The 17,260-nt window shown below is 43.7% G+C and overlaps 1 protein-coding gene across 1 annotated transcript in view; it reads right to left on the reverse strand.

Annotated features, from left to right (window-relative positions):
- Positions 1-17,260, reverse strand: part of LOC101822483 (collagen alpha-4(VI) chain-like) — a 115,989-nt gene that overhangs the window by 14,415 nt on the left and 84,314 nt on the right. The window contains 8 exon segments of the mRNA XM_021230102.2: positions 4,384-4,877; positions 4,963-4,974; positions 6,634-6,670; positions 7,576-7,611; positions 9,152-9,214; positions 10,921-10,983; positions 11,086-11,121; positions 15,213-15,263. Coding sequence (XP_021085761.1) covers positions 4,384-4,877; positions 4,963-4,974; positions 6,634-6,670; positions 7,576-7,611; positions 9,152-9,214; positions 10,921-10,983; positions 11,086-11,121; positions 15,213-15,263 — 792 coding nt within the window.

Consider the following 17,260-nt stretch of genomic DNA (forward strand, 5'->3'; position numbering starts at 1 on the left):
CTAGCTGTTTGAAGCTCCTGCCTCAACCTCCCCACAATGATGGACCACAGCCTGGAATTATGAGCTGCGATAAGCCCCCTCCTGCTTCAGCCTCCCCACAATGATGGACAGCAGCCTGGAATTATGAGCTTCGATAAGCCCCCTCCTGCCTTAAGTTGCTTCTTGTGTCACATATTTTGTCACAGAAGCAGAAATGAAATGAGAACACTCCTCAAACCTTGGCATCCACACAAAGTATCCGAGGATCTTGACATATAAACGTACATTCAGATCGGTCAGATCAATCAAGGCTTGAAGTTTAGCATTCCACACTGCCTGGTGATGTCTTTGTTGCTGGTCCCCAGACTACAATTTGAGTCCTGAGAGGTTAGGATAATAAAGTTTGGCAATGTGCAGTGTGGCACCTAGAGCTATGTAGGTGCTTGCTCAATGTTAGCTATTGGACCACAAGGCATAATACACCGTGCCTATTATCACACAGAGGGTAACAGATGCCCAACAAGTGATAAATCTTATAATTTCCACGATAATCCTATAAACCAAAAAACACAATCTAGTTATTTTGAACTGCCCAAAGTGATCCCATTGTATTCTAGTATTAGATAACTCCATCTCATGCTTCATCCAATTGCTTCCAGCCCCAACTAACCACATCTTGCCAAGCAGCACCCACAGCCTAAGGAGATCCATCATTTTACAGCATAGAACAAGTTGTTTTAATCCACTGAACTGAAACTTTGGAAACCTATTATCTGACTGGGCCCTGGTGTGATGGGATCGTGGGGTTTGGCTTTATAAACCCTTACCTGCCTCTCTTCGGGGTTGATAGTCCTGTGGGGCATGAGCCTGCTCTCAACCACTAACAATTCAGACTTAATCCAACCTTCATTACATAGCAATCTTCTGTTTCTCAAGTGGGGGCAGTAATTTAAGGGACAAAACCATGGTTTGGAGTCTAATTTCTTCCCTAAGTTGCCATAGGACATTGCAAAGCAATATGACAGCTCCAGGTGTCATCAGCAGGTCATTCTTTAAAAAATAATAACAATAAGTTGAACTAGGAACATAGCTCAGTTGATAAAATACTTGCCACACAAGCTTGAGGATATTTGATCCCTGACACCCATGAAAAAGGCTGGCCATGATTGTGTAAGTTTGAGTCTTGGGGCTAGAATGAACAGAACATGTGGATCCCCCAGGCTCCGTAGCCAGCCAGCCTCACCTAGTAGAAGAGCAATAGTGAGAGACCATGTCTGAAAAAACAAGGTAGGCAGTTCCCAAGGGATTATAGCCAGGATTGACAGCTGGCCTCCATGTGCATGCACACCCACACACATACTTGAACACACACAGGGTATTTCTTTATGCAACTTTCATAAATTCCAAAATTACATCAAAATTCACACATGCCAGTTTCTTTATCTCCTAAAGCTCATGTTGCATGAAGGGAGGAGATTTCTGACAGCCAGCCTTCCATTCTTTGGATTTTCTAAGGAGTAAAAGTGGGACCAATTTGTAGACATACCTCCTAATATTATTCTAAAGATAAAATGCATTAAAAGAGAGGAAAGACTGAGACCTTGGAAGGTCTCTAGTTTGCTTTACTGTTTTAGACTTTTGAATAAAGCCCAGAGCTCATGAGAGCTCCAGACCTTGAGCACTCTCTTAACTGCTCTGGGTCTCGGTATTGTTGTCTGACGAATAGGCTCATCACATTGCCTGTCTCATTGGTTTCTGAGGGTTAAGTGAATCAATAAAAGCTTAGGATGGTGGCCAGATCAATAAACATGAGCTATTTTCCTAGGCATTGTTGCAAGGGAATCTGCGTGAGGCTTTTTAGAAAGAAAAATGAAATCTGAAGGCTGGCGTGCAAGCTGCATTTCCCTCTAGTGCTCTGCTTCTTTGCTTTTAAAAAATGATCTAATGAAGGCTTATGTTCTCAGGCATAAGACGGTTCTTAATGATGGGATTAGACAAAAGGAGCCCAAACACAGCAATGCTGTTTTATTTAGGGCTGAACAATTCCATGGATGGCATACAAAAAGTTTTCAATAGGTGTGGCCATCTCCAAGTGCATTTAAATGAACTGAGAAGTTAGGATATCTGTTTGTATAATCCATTCAATTTGAACTACCATCATTTTCCCAGAAGAAGTGTGTGGGGGTTGTTCTGAAAATTATAATAACATGGAGTTCAGAGACAAAAGCCTCACACCAAGTGAGAGAGCCCTTGGCAATGAATTCAGAAGGCAAGCCACACAATACACCCAGTCTTCACTAGACTGCCCTCGTGTAAGGAAGAGAGGGGCAAGGCAGCAGTGAGTGAGCCCCCTGGAAAAGAACAGGGGTCTTCTGAGAGGCCCTGAAGATGGGGCTGTCATTTTGACAGTTTCTATCCTTGCCAGTGTCACCGGCAGCGAGGTCATTTGTTACATCTGAGCTGACAAGCATCATTTAACGTCTTTTCTAAACCGTTAAATTTTCAAGATGCCGAGCTGCCTCCCAGAACCCCAGGGCAAGAACATGCCCACACAATGGAGAGGAGAGCAGCTAAAAATGATAGCCGGCAATGTCTCCTCACACACCATTTCAGCCTTTCACTCTAAACCCCGAGACAAGGAGGGCAAGCAGGCTATGACTGGAAATGTAACTACAAATCAGAAGCAAGCACTGCGTATCCAGCAGCCCATCAGAAAGCAGCACTGGCGTGCATTCAGGGAGACATGGTTGCGCCATGGCATCACTCTCTGAACGTCGGGGCAGACCTCCTCCACCAGCCCGCCCTGTCCAGACATCCTGCTAGGCACTGGGATGTATCGAGAACAGTAAAGAACTCCCTCTCTTCATTTTCTCTGTTTTTCAACCTGAGAAGGCTGCCCATCCTCCTGGTAGTTTGCAAGCTGTCACAAGCTTATCCATGGATTCTCAGTCTCATGCACTGCGTGTCAACCAAATTTCTCACCTACCACTTCTGTTGCACAACTCTATCTCAAGAGAGAATGAAGCAGTCTGGCACAGCTGAATCCATTAGTTACTAAGTAGAACCGTATGACACTTCCGTTTTTCCAGGTCAGAACGGTCAAATGTTGGTAATGTCACATGGCTAAATCTGGCATTCACACACAATGGAAGAAAATCGACCTTCACTTTGATAAATTGTCTCAGAAATTGTGTCAGCACAAAGAGCACAGGTTTTAGTTAGAAGAGTAAACGTTAAAGACTAGACATGTGAATAACTCATCTCTACAAATATTGAAATGCCACACTAACGTAACAAGGAATGACTTACACATACACACAGCATGGATGACCAAGATCAGATATGTTGACTGGAAGAAGTCAGATACAGAAGCCCAGACGTTGACTAATTCCATTTATATCAAGACTCAGAATAACTTGTAATCAAAGTCAGAGGAGTAGTTGTACTGGACTATATGGCTTGGTTAAGGAACAGGGAGAGAACTTATAAATGCCAAAGGTGTTCTGAGCCTTAAATCGCACTCTGGTCACAGAAGAGTAAAACACACAGGAATCTGTAAGGGGCTGATGAGCAGGCTCAGTCAACAAGGCCACACAAGCATGAAGACCTGGGTCAGACCTCCAGCAACCAGGTAAAAGGCCTGATATGATGGCACAAACTTGTAATCTTAGCTCTGGGGAGGTGGAGACAGGCGGGTACCGAGCTTGCTGGTCAGCCAGCCTAGCCTCCTTAGCAAGCTCCAGGACAAGGAGACACACCCTGTCTAAAAGCACAAGGTAAACAGCCCCTGAGGGATGGCAGCCAAGGTTGAGCTCTGATCTTCACATACATGTCTCTGTGCACATGCATGTGGGTGTGCACACACACACATACACACAAAATCCATTCGTGTGTGTGTGTGTGTGTGTGTGTGTGTGTGTGTGCTTTAAAAGCACTGCATTTTTCTATGCTGGTAAATGGGTACATAGGGTTCTATACCACTAAAAGGAAGGAGGCAGAGGAGGAGGAAGAAAGTCAGTCTCCAATCTCTGGTAACTTAGTACCAGAACACTGGAGACAACAGATAGCATCTGCCACTAACTAGTTACTTGACCCTCAAGAATATGCTTGCCCTCCCTAAGTTTGCTTTTTCATTCTTGAAGCAGAGAAAACCAACAAGGCCCAACTAATAGCACTTTGGGGATATTACATAAGACAACATCTGTGAGGCTCTCAACTCAGAATGTGTGCTCCCCAGTAGCTCTGTCTATAGTGCCCGTTCTGAGATACCTCACCTCTCCCATATTGGGCAATGTCTGGCAGTTCTGAACCACACTCATCACTCACACCATCCCCGGTGGAGGGGTGAGAGCGAGACTAGCCCCAGCACCTTCTCCCATGGGCCTTTCCCCACTCCTCACGTACCAGCAGGGTGTCCGGGAAGTTGTGCTCCTCTGTGAAGGTTACAACTGTTGTGACAATATCCGCTGCGTGGAGCTCCAGCAAGGCCGTGTTGACAGAGGTTGTGTCATAGTTCCTACCCACCTGGAAGAACACGGCCACCTTCCTTACCAGAAGGCCTGAGCGCACACGTTTGAATACATGTCTTGCCACAAACCTCATGGTGGCCCCCAGGTCCCGGGACCCAGATGACTGTTCAAGGGGAATTTTCCCGATAGCCTGTAGTAAGGCAGCTTTTCCTCGGTGGTCTGAGAAGCGCACTAGATAATCTGTCCTCATGTTATAGGAAACAATGGCCACTCGGGCCCCAATGGGGCAGTTGCTCTCACTTATTTCCATCTTCATCAACAGAGATATCAAAATGTTTCTAATCCTCTCAAAGTCCAACTGGGAGACATCATTGGACATGTCCAAGGCAAAGACCACTTCTGTTGGGAACGCTGGGCATCTGGAAAAACCTTGACACAGGGATACACAGAACTTGAGACATCTGTGCTGCCTCTAGGCGGATGAGGGCTTATCTAAACAGCAAGCATTATTTACCTTTCGAGCAAGCTGGAAGGGAAAAGAAGACCCTGTTAGTGTATATGGGCAGTTTCTGCTTCAATATAAAATACACTCTTTTGGTTTGACAGTTTTTCTCTGTTGTTCAAGCTGAACTTGAACTTAAAAAATCCTCCTGCCTCAGTCTCCCAAGTTCTGGGATTTTTAAACCACATCCACTTTGAAAAACCCTCTCTTCTGAGAAATTCAAATGGCATTCTACACACCCCTCCCTAGTACGGCAAGGGTCAATACTATTTGCTCAGTATCCACTCTGTTATTTTTCCCATTATAATAGGGCACCAGTTTCCACCTGATGGTTGCCTGAAACTCAGACCACACTTTCACTGACCAAACTGGTGGGACAAGCCTGCATTCAGAGCTGTTGGGAGGTTGATGCAGGAGGATTACAAGTTTGAAGCCACAGTGGTATACACAAGATATTCCAGACCAGATGAGCTAGTTAGCAAGATCCTATCTCCAAAGACCAAAACTATATAAATATGTATACATGTGTATGAATATATAACAATTATGTGTATATTTCCAGTTTGAGAACCAAAAGGAACGTATCGTTGTTTTAATTGATAATCTTTAATTTCCATCTAGGGTAAATAGTCTCACAGGTACATTGTTATTTTTTCTTCTGACTCTCCTTTCACGTCTTTTTACCTATTTTCAATTCAAAAGTTTTTTAAACATTCAAATTTAGCTTTCCAAAAATGTCTACGTTTTAGATAAAATGATTATGCAGCAGCTGTTTTCATCTTGACATGACATAGCAAGCACACTGAGCACTCTACTTGAGTTTCTGCTTCTATGTATCTCAAATGTTTTTCTCGCTTTCCTATTTGCTCTTAACCCTGTGGAGCTCCTCAATGAAAAGGGGTTCTAACTTTCTGTACAGTCAGTTCTTCCTTTCTGTCCAAGGTGATAGCATTACTCTGTGTGACTCCCATGAAAATGGATCCCGGAATCTCCTTGAACAGCAGCTGGGAATGGGCAGAAGCCAGAAGGTTGAACAAGAAGGCAGGCAGTTATGGATAAAACCCAAGCTTCCACACTAATTGCTCTCCCTGTAAGGAGAGGAGTGTGCTCTCTGTAGATATAAGTGCCCATGATGTTCTTTAAAGAGAGTACATAGATGTCAACTAGTTACATGACAAAGCAGTACCGAAGGCCTACTGGCTCATAGTTCCATTTCTGCAACAGAAATGACAACCAAATGGAGCATATTTCTTTCCAAAAAACCCATCATGGATCCTGCTTGTTGCAATAAAAAGAACAGTTCTTCCCATGCTCTGTTTCATGCACCAAGATGAGGTGTGTAGGTGTGTGAGTGTGGTTATATTTGGGGGTACCCAGAATTATATAATGGAGGTTTGTTTTTCATTATTGAGATAGTATGCCTTTCAAATACTTCATTTTGGAGCCCATTTAGGAAAAGGTGACATGTGCAAAGGGATATTGGACCTAATCTGTCAGTTTATAAGATCTTTTTAGAATGGGCAAGTCACTTCCCGAGCCTCAGTCAAATCCTCAGTGACTTATGTCCTTAGTCCTTGACACCACCCATCCACATCACTGGCTTATGTCCTTAGTCCTTGATCCCTCCCCCCCGCCCTCCACCCACACCACTGGCTCCATCTGAGTCTCTCCCAAACAACTTACGGCAGTTTTCTCGAATGAAATCAACAATTTCACAAGGCTGCAGAGAGATAGGGAAGGACGGGGAGGAAATAATCATTTAATGTGAAGCAGATTTCACTGTCATGACTTGAAATGCCATGTGCATGTTACCAGTACCTATCTGAAGCATTTAAATATGTAACAGAAAACCACAAAATTGTTACAGCTGATACCTAACAATTTTACTTCCAGATCCAGTAGCTAATTTAAAACACTTAAAGGATTTTAATAGTGTGTTGAGATAGGTAGATTTACTTTGCAATCTGCCTCAGGAATCAATAGGATCAAATCTGATTTTGAAGTTGAAATCCAGGAATCTCAGCAGAAAGGACTGGGGACTGCTACCAATGTATGCATTTTTATAGTGGCATCTGCCAGAACACTTATTTAGAAGGACTGCCAAGACAAGTGCCCCCTTCGCCCCCACCCCACTTTTCTACCTCTTTCTTTTTATCCCTTCTTGTGTTCTGTTCTTCTCTCAACCTCAGACCGCGTTCCTCCCTGTTCTTCAGATGTTTCCACACCCTCCAGTCCCTACCTAACATAACAGCCTGTGTGGACTTGGAAGGGAAGCCCTTGCCATAATTTCTGAGATTGTATTTAAAGTGTCCCAAAAGCCTATGCGATTCTGTGAATTGGTTTACTAGAAATGTATAGCTTTATAGGCAGTGTTTTTAGCTTTATAAAAGAGTATACTGCAGGAAGGTGGTAGCTTCCAAATAGTTTCTTTTTGTGGCACTTAGTGTTTAAAATATTATTCTACTATTTTTATAGTGGCATTTCTGGGAAAACTCTGTACAATTATAGTATTAACAGAATTTATTAAAATAAATGAGCTTTGAGATTAACAAATCTGCCCTTATGGATACTGAAAAATTTAGTTATTGAAATGAATGAAATTTTGAATTAGGAGTCTTCACCTACCGCCTTATCTGCCAAACCTTTTGGGCCCTTGATGCCCTGGAAAGAATAGAAACAAAGTTCAAAATGCAGCATGCTGATTGCCAATACTTCCCTCTCCACAGCCAACCAGAGACACAGTGCCAGTGATATATCTCAGACCCCGGAGTCCAGGAAGCCCAGGGAGACAGGACACGGATGCTTGGAAGACCAGGTAGTTTAGAGACTAATCCATAGTTCAAGTTCCAGGTCATTCAAGATCCCAGGTTCTACCACAAGCTATTCCAAAATATCTCCCCTGTCCCTGCTCTTCAGGCCTCTCATCCTGAGCCTGTCTCGGCCATCATAGTAGAGGAATCCTCCCTGAAGCCTTCCAACTTCAGCTGTCTGGCCCCAGGCCTTCTAAGAGCCTGGAGTCTCTGTCTTTGTTTAGATTCTACAAGGGGTAACTTGGACAGGCCACTGTACTAAAGTCCCACTCAAAATCTGTATTTCGCCATTATATGGCCATGAACTACTTCTGTGATGTTTGGTTTTCTGACTTAGTTGCTCTTCTCCAGTAAAAATCCTGAGCTCCAGTGAGCCCAGCATGTCCCTGTACCTCCTCCCCACCACAGCTGATGAATACTCTGTCCCTCATAGAACGACAGCCCCGTGTACTGGTTAGTTTTTTGTCAACCTGATACAAACCTAGACATACCTTGGAAGAATGAATCCCAACTGCAGAATTTTCTCAGACTGGCCTATGGGCATGCCTATGAGGCATTTTCTTGATTGTCAACTGATATAGAAGGTCCCAGCCAACTGTGGATAGGACCACCCCTAAACAGATGGACCACCATCCCAGGTAGAGGAACAAACCAGTAAGCAGCAGTCCCAGCCACCAACCTTCTTCCTTCCTTGAATCCCTGCTTTGACTTCCCTCAAAGACAGCCTGTGACCTGTAAGCCAAATAAACCTACTCCCCCCACAGCTGCTTTTGGCCAGTGTTTTCTCACAACAACCTATAAGTAAACTGTGTTACCCAGTCTCTAAAACAGGGCATAGGGCAAAGTCTCAGTGTCTTTCCATGCCCCAGGGAATTCTTAAATTTCTTCTCGTCTTGCGACATTATCAGTTCAATTAAAATTGTATGGTGCCACACGCCTTTAATCCCAGAACTCAGGAGGCAGAGACAGAAAATTTTCTTCGTGTTCAAGGCCAGCCTGGTCTACAGAGTGAGTTCAAGGACAGTTAGGGCTACACAGAGAAACCCCTGTCTTAAAAAAAAAGATTGCATGGGTGGAATATTCCATGAGGATTTCCTTCTGTTTTGTGTGTTGGTTATCATGTTTACACTGGTCAGCAGGCTCCCCTGTACACTTTATGTATTGGCTTATGTCTTTAGGAGGACCCATAAAGCTCTAGCCACTCTGAGATCACCTCTACATTCAAAAAGAAACTACACATGGAATACTCTGTCTAGGCTTGAAGTTAGAACTCTCCAAGCAATGCCTCTGTGCCCTTGACCCTGTTTGTTTCTTCTTCAGTGAGACCTCTAATAAAACTCTTACTCATCTTGGCACAAGATTGAAGATGAAAAAGAAAGGGTACTTGTTACCATTTTTCCTGGTGGGCCTTGGTCACCTGGAGTTCCAGCAAACCCAGGAAATCCAGAATTACCCTAAAAGTGAATACCAAAAGAATAAACTTCTGTGTTGGCTACAAGAACTGGCCCTCCCAAAACATCCAAGTACGTCATACCTATGACCAATGAGTCTCTGTGAACAATGTATCCACGGAGAGACCGGGAGGCTTTATGGGGACCAGACACCCCCCCTTCAAGCCCACCTATCTAACCCCAGCTTACTCATGAATGATACATACAAATATATTTCCATGCAGAGCCTTAAAAGGTAGCCTAACCCTCAGTCAAGTCTCCAGGGAACATGATATACATACTGCATGAGAGCTGCATTGAGGGCCTGACATGGGGAAAGGAAAAATTCCCACAGCCCTTTCTGGGCCTCGGTGTCTCAGGAAAGGTTCTGGGTGGCCAGGGGCTCACTGCTCATTCTAGGTATGTGAAGTAACACAGCACACTGATTATCTAGATTTAATCAATGTTTTTTCTTTTGTATTTGGAAGTAGAAAGATAACATATCAGAGCTACTATAAGCAGCAGCAAGCCGAATGAGCATGGACCTGGCTGTCTTTGTGAGCTTTCTGGGAGATGAAAACACCAGTTACTGAAAGGAGAGCTGCTTCTCTCCTTTCACCAAGTGGATTCTGGGTTTCAAATTCAGGTGTGGGGCTTGGTGGCAAGTGTCTTTACCCACTGTGCTGGTTAGTTCTTTGTCACCTTGACATAAGCTCAAGTGACTAGGAAGAGAGATTTTCAACTGGGAAAATGTCCCTATTAGGTTGGCCCACAGGCAGATCTCTGTGAGTTCAAGACCAGCCTGATCTACAGAGTGAGTTCCAGGATAGGTTCCAAAACAATACAGAGAAATCCTGTCTTGAAAAACCAAAAAAAAAAAAAAAGCAAATTGAGCCATCAAGGACAGCAGCATTTCTCTACAACTTCTGCTTCAGTTCCTGCCTGACTTTCCTCAGTGACAGAGTGAGGCATGGAAGTGTGAGACAAATAAACCCTTTCCCAACCAAGCTGCTTTTGGTCTCGGTGTTTATCACAGCAACAGAGACTAGAACATCCCCTGAGCCATCTCTCCCAGCTGCTAAACACTACCTGGATCCTAATATCCACAGTCACTCTTTTCAAAATGAGTTGGCATTGACTGTGGCTCTTCAAGATCCAATCTTTACAGCTGGCCATGATGGCACGGTTGGGAAGTACAGGAAGAAAGATAAGGGATCTAAGGCAAGCCTTACTTACATAACAGATTCAAGGCCAGCATGGGCTATATGAGACGGTCTCAAAAGCAACAAGAAGGATGTTTTAAAAAGTCATACCCAATCTGCTGAACCTGAAAGAATGGGTTCTTAATGGGAGACTCCAGGAAGCACAGTAGACGCAACATCCACCAAAACAGAAGCCATGAACTTGGGACTCCAGTCCCTAAGGAGCTTAGGGATGACCCAGACAACCCACACTTGGTCAAAAGCATTGTCCTTGACAATGCCCTTCCAAATTTTTCCTAGAGCGGTCAAGGCTGAGGAGCCCTCAAATTTTCTTGAGCAATTGGTAGTGCAGAGCTGCAACTCTAGCTTGCATGCTCTGTTGTTACCATTTATTGTTACCAGAAGCTGCATTTCCACCCTGAGTGTAAATTAAAAGGGATGGGGTGGGAGTGTGCAGTGGGTACTGAGCAGGGATAGGTTAGTGCCCTCTGTGCCTGTGATGATGACGGATGACCCTCTGGTTCTTACCCTCTTCCCTTGGACACCCTTGGCCCCCTTCTCTCCTCCGTGGCCTGGGTCACCATCTTCTCCCTTAACAAAGACAAAAACAGAGTTCTGAATGCCAAGAAAGATGTGCAAACCCATGACAGACACTGCACACCAGTTGCCAGGCCAACAGACTGGTCTTCTTACTTGTACACCAGGATAGCCAGGGAATCCAGGTTCACCCTAGGGTCAGAATGAGACAAGATAATGATCAGTGCCAGGTAATTAAGTTTTTCCTCAACATTCCTCCAGGAAAGAAGAAAGTCATCATATGGTCACATTTTACTCTTGGAGGTCAACAATTTGCAATAGGCTTTACAACTTTCTCCCTTTTTGATGCAGGGTCTAATGAAATTCCTTCTTGGGCATTTATTTCTGTTTAAAGCCCTTGAGATTTTCACCAACAGAAAGCAAAGGAAGAGCATCCACTTGAGTGTTGGGAAGTAGGAGTGCATTGTCAGAGCCTCAGGCATGCTTCAAAACAGTCATCCATCCCACAGGTATTTACTTAACTCTGGGACTTGACAGTGAACAAAACCAAGATCCTCACGGAACTTACATTCTGGGAGAAGCAAGAGAGCAAAGAAATAGATAGCATCTCAGAGAGAATGGTATTCCAGAGAGGAGATTAAGAAATGAAAAATAGGAAATGCAAATCAAAACAACTCTGAGATACCATCTCACTCCTGTCAGAATGGCTAAAATCAAAAACACCGAAGACAATTTATGCTGGAGAGGATATGGAGAGAGGGGAACACTCCTCCACTGCTGGTGGGAGTGCCAACTCGTACAGCCACTTTGGAAATCAGAATGGAGATTCCTCAGGAAAATGGGAATCAATCTACCACAAGACCCAGCAATTCCACTCTTAGGCATATATCCAAAAGAGGCAAATTCATACAACAAGGGCATCTGCTCCACTATGTTCATAGCAGCATTATTTGTAATAGCCAGAACCTGGAAGCAACCTAGATGCCCCTCAACTGAAGAGTGGATAGAGAAAATGTGATACATTTACACAATGGAGTATTACTCAGCAGAAAAAAAACAATGAAATCTTGAAATTCGCAGGTAAATGGATGGCACTAGAAGAAACCATCCTGAGTGAGGTAACCCAGTCACAAAAAGACAAACACGGTATGTACTCACTCATATATGGATTTTAGACATGGATCAGGATAGTGCCAATGCCTTTAATCCCAGCACTTGAGAGGCAGAGGCAGGTGGATCTTTGTGAGTTTGAAGCCAGCGTGGTCTACAGAGTGAGTTCCAGGACAGCCAGGACTACAAAGAGAACCCCTGTCTCGAAAAAATAAAGTCAAAAAATGGGCTGGTGAGATGGTTCAGTAGGGAATAAACATTTGTCACTAAGCCTGATCCTGAGTTCAATCCTTGGGACTCAAGCTGGTAAAGAGAACCAGCTCTACCAAGTTGTCGTTCATCTACACACACACACACACACACACACACACACACACACACACACACACGTCATGGCACATGTGCTCTTACAGACACAGACAGACAGACAGACATTACAGCAATGGCTAGGGAGGAACGTGAGTCCCTACCCCTAGCTGAGGAGTTATTCACAATTGATGACTGCTAGAAGGAGGTCATGTTTTTGGCTTTTGTTGTTGTTTTTTAGGTATACAGCCCCTGGGAGGTTGACCATTCTCCAGTAGGTGGTCCCACTCCCATGTACATATGGGCAGGGATAATTAGACTTAGCAAGTTTAAAGGACTTGAAAGAAAAAGAGGTTAATGTTGCCAGGAGATCTGGGAGGAGCTGGAGTGGGGAAATAGGGAAAGTGACTATGATCAGAATATATTGCATACATATAGGAATTCTCAAAAAAATAAAAATATTATGTATTTTTAAAGAATTAAAGTTGTCCCTCAATATCTCCAGAAGGTTGATTCCAGTGTCCTCCAGATATGCCAAAATCTAAGCACAGTCAACTCCCTGGTGGAATATGGTATCACCCAGTATATACATGTGACCTACACTCACTTCCCAAAGACTTCAGTCTCAAGATGACACACGGTACCTTGGTGTCTAATACAACACAAATCCTGTGAAATAGGCATTACCCTTTATTATTTAGGGAGAATAACAAAAGTTTGCACATATTTAGTGCAAATGCAATTTTTTCACAAATGCCTCAGTCTGCAGTTGGTTGAATCCATCAACAGGAGCCTGTGGGTGTTGAGGGTGTGTGCGAAGGGGTGGGGGTGGGAGCCCTTCCACGGATGGTGGCCAGACAAAGTCTTTTTGCAAAATCATCATTTAGGCAAAGACCAGCATGAACTGAAGAAGTGAGCTTACCAGGGATCTGGGGGAAAAAACATCCAGGCGGATGGGAAAAGACCTGAAGAGACCTTAGCACAAGAGGGAAATGAGGCAGAACTGGAGAGAGAGGAGGTCAGGAGAGGAAGCCTGAGAGCTCACACACAGGCCAGGAGTGTCGAACCTCACGGGCCATGGGAACAAAGGATTTTCTTCTCAGTGCTATGGGGAGCCATGGCAGGCTTTGGGTAGAGCATGGCCATGATCTCACTAATCTTTTAAAAGATGGCTCTGGCTGCCTTGTGAAGGCCTAACTGTACACGGCAGAGGCAGAAGTAGAAGCAGGGAGACCATTTAGGAGATTTCTGAAGGAATCAAATTAGAAAGCCATGTTGAGTCTACATGAGCCTAGATGAATGCAATAACAATGAGAAGTGGTAAAATACTTGGCTGGGGTGTGACTCAGCAATAGAGACAGGTATGGTGGCAAACACTTGTAATCTCAGCACAGGGGAGGTGGGGACAGCCAGACACCTAAGGCTTTCTGGCCATCCAGCTGAGCCTAATTGATGAGCTCCGAGACAGATTAACAAGGAAGATGGCTCCTGGGGAACAACGCCAAGGTTGACTGACCTCTGACCTCCATGGACACATGCACACATATACACATGCACTCAGACACACACACACACACACACACACCTCACAAATAAATCAGCAAATGCTTTCAGAGAAATTGCAAAATGCTAAGTATGCTTTGCTACTAGACTTGCATTTATTTGTTGGATTAAATGTAGAGTGTGAAGGAAGGAAGTGTCACAAAGATGGCTCTAATCTCTTGTCCTAGCAAGCAGAGAATAAGAAGGACAGGCTCTGTCCCTGAGACAGAAAAGACTAGAGGAGGAGACAACTTTGTCCAGAGCATCAGTTTTGACTAATGGGATGCTGAATGATGTTAAAGGATAATTGTTAATTCTTAGGTATGATAATGGTATCTGATTACACTTATAAGCAAAATAAAATGCTTGTGCATGAAATATATGGTTTCTGGGATGTTCTTAAAAATAATTTCCATGAGGAGGGAAAAGTGAGTGAGACTTTGGGTAAGATAAAACATAATTGACCCTAAGGTTGCCATTGATGAATCAAGGTGATGGGTATGTATGACAATATTCCAACCTGTCCACCCACATGTTCTAAGATAAGAACTTGGGGTCAGCAAGATGGCTCAGTGGTTAAAGGCACTTGCTTTCAAGCCTAACTATCTGTGCTTAATTCGCAAAATTAATGTGATGGAGAGAGAAAAGTTACTCCCAAAAATAGATGCCCTCTGACCTTCATATTCATATGTGCTATACACACACACACACACACACAGGGGTGAGAAGAACAGAGATAGATTAATTAAAATATAAAAATAAATAAAATGTGGAAAAATGGAAGAAGTTATTGTTGAGAGATGTGCTGATCTTAAGTTGTCTGATGGGTGATAAAGGAGTATCTATAGAGTAGGGTATTGGTCTAAACTAGACAAGTAAACTGAAGATCACAGTGTGGAGGGGACCTGATGCTTTAAAGGCACAGAGCACAGGACAGAAAATTCTGTCTGGAGAAGTCTGAGAACTTCAAGAATAAGTTAATGTTTAAGTTCATCCTAGAAAATGAATTACAGTTGTCCACTGGAAGGAGAATGAAAACAACATTCTATATCATTTGCAGAGACAAGACAATGGGAAAGGGTTCATGTCTCCAGATCAGAATGGAGTGGAAATACCTAGTGAAGCTGGAAGACAAGGCTGGGGGAGTGGCTTTTCAATAAATGAAGAACTAAATCAGACTTTCACTTCTCAGGGAGGGAACTCTGTCAAGCTATGACATGTGGAGGAGAGAAACAACATTTCTAAAACACATCTTTTAAAATCATTTTCTTTTAGTAAAGTAAAATAAAAACTGGATATCTAAATATTCTATACACAAACCTCACCTTCTTGCCTTTTCTTCCTGGATGACCATAACCATCTAGACCAAGAAGACCCTAAGAAAAGGACACAACATTAATTAACTGTAGAGTCGCAAATAACAAGAGCCAAGCCTTTGCATGAGCCAACAATGTAAGAAGCTAGAGAAAAGGGTAGGGCTTGGTAGAGAATGAGAAATGCCTCCACAGGATAAACATTCAACACTGGAGGAAATAAGACTTCAAACCTTTAAAGACCAAGACAGTGTTATCTGCATGGTTGTTGGGAAGAATATGGCAAATCTGCATAGATGTGCTCTGTAGGTGGATTTCTCTGTCCCACATGCCAGCTCTCAAATAACCACATGGAGACTTCTTAATTATGAAAGTTTGTCCAGAAGCTTAGGCTTGTTTTTAGCTAGCCAAATACCAGTGACATATCTTCACACCATGTAAAGGATTATTCCACAGCATGCTCACTGTCTAGTAAACATGTTGATATTATTTCCAGTTCTTAGGAGCTGAAGCAGGAAGACTGAGTGAAAGTCTAGGTCAGCCTGTGCTACACAGTGAAACCTTATCTCAACAACACACACATGCATACATACACATACATACGTGCACACACACAGGTGTGCTCTGTATATGATTGATCTGAACACCTGTATATACAGATAAGAAGTATCTATCATGAGGAGCAAACTCAGAAACTTACAGTATCTCTTGGGGGGAATGAACAGAAACTGTTTCTAGATCAAGTAGATCAACAGGGAGGGCAAACTATGAAGCTGAAGACCTAAAGACTGGGCCTGTAGTCTAATTAGGAAAAACTCAAAGTACAAAAGAAATCAAAGTAAAGGAAGTGAGGAGAAAACTGAATTCTCTGTGGGGAGGAAAGTGCCACTTGTTGCTTGTTACTCTGTCTTCTTCCCCTGAAGACTCACAGGGCATCCATGCCTGTGGCTCCAGGGAGAGAGCAAGGCCTGTGTTTGGAAGTTGTCCACTGTGGGAGTGCTGGAGTCAAAGATGTGTGCCAGCATGTCTGTCTTCATCGGAGTTCCAGGGACTCAAATTTAGGTCCGCAGGCTTATGTGGTCCTAAGATATCACCTCCAATAATATCTTTCCCCAGCGTTCAGACAGAGACAGAGACAGAGACAGAGAGAGAGAGACAGGGGCATAAGCTCTGTGTGCTATTTTCAACCAAGAGAGCTGAATAAAATCAAACAAAATATTAATTTCACTATCTACCTTTTCAGAGTATAGACACAGGACACTGCCTCACAGTCCACAGAAACCTCTGCTCCTTCTCTTTGCACATTTTAATTTACATTTCCTGTGTCTGCTTTAGTTTTCTCTCCTTCCCAACAAATGCAATTTTGATGCTGAAGAGGAGGGAGGGCACCCTTATAGGCCCTTCCTAACTGTTGCTGGAAGACATCTCCAGAGGACAGCATTGCTCTTATGAGAAAGCAAACTTCAGGAAAGTGGTGAGTGGAAAATAGTGATACAAAATAACTAATTTGCTCTTGTGTTCAGATCAGTGAATAAGATAAAAACGCAGAGCCATGCCTTTGAAAGTGCCATGTATAGGAAGAAATCGTTCACGATTATTGATCTCCAACATTATTCCTATACTCTGGATACTTAAACTCATACTGTGAAAAGTTAAAATTCTAACTGGGTGTCTCAATTGTGATATCTAGAAAGATGTGTCTCTATGCTGGGGGGATGACTCTGTGGGTAAAGCACCTGCTGAACAGGCCAGAGGGCCTGAGTTTGAATCCCTAGAACTCAAATAAGGCTAGATGTCGAGGCACACACCTTCAGTCCCAGAGCCTCCAAAGGGAAGCGGAGCCCACTGGCTATCTGGGCTGCCTCACACGGGAATGAGAAACAGAGGGATCCTGCCTCAGACAAGGCTGGGGGCTGGGGAGATGGCTCAAAGCTTAAGAGCACTGGCTGCTCTTCCAGAGAGGACCTGGCTCCAGTCTCCAGCATCCATGTGGTGGCTCACAGTCATCTGTAACTCCAGTTTCAGCGGATCCAACACTCCCTTCTAGCCTCCACAGGCAC

The sequence above is a fragment of the Mesocricetus auratus genome, unplaced genomic scaffold (genome assembly GCF_017639785.1).
Source record: "Mesocricetus auratus isolate SY011 unplaced genomic scaffold, BCM_Maur_2.0 Super-Scaffold_100691, whole genome shotgun sequence".
NCBI classification, from domain to species: domain Eukaryota; kingdom Metazoa; phylum Chordata; class Mammalia; order Rodentia; family Cricetidae; genus Mesocricetus; species Mesocricetus auratus.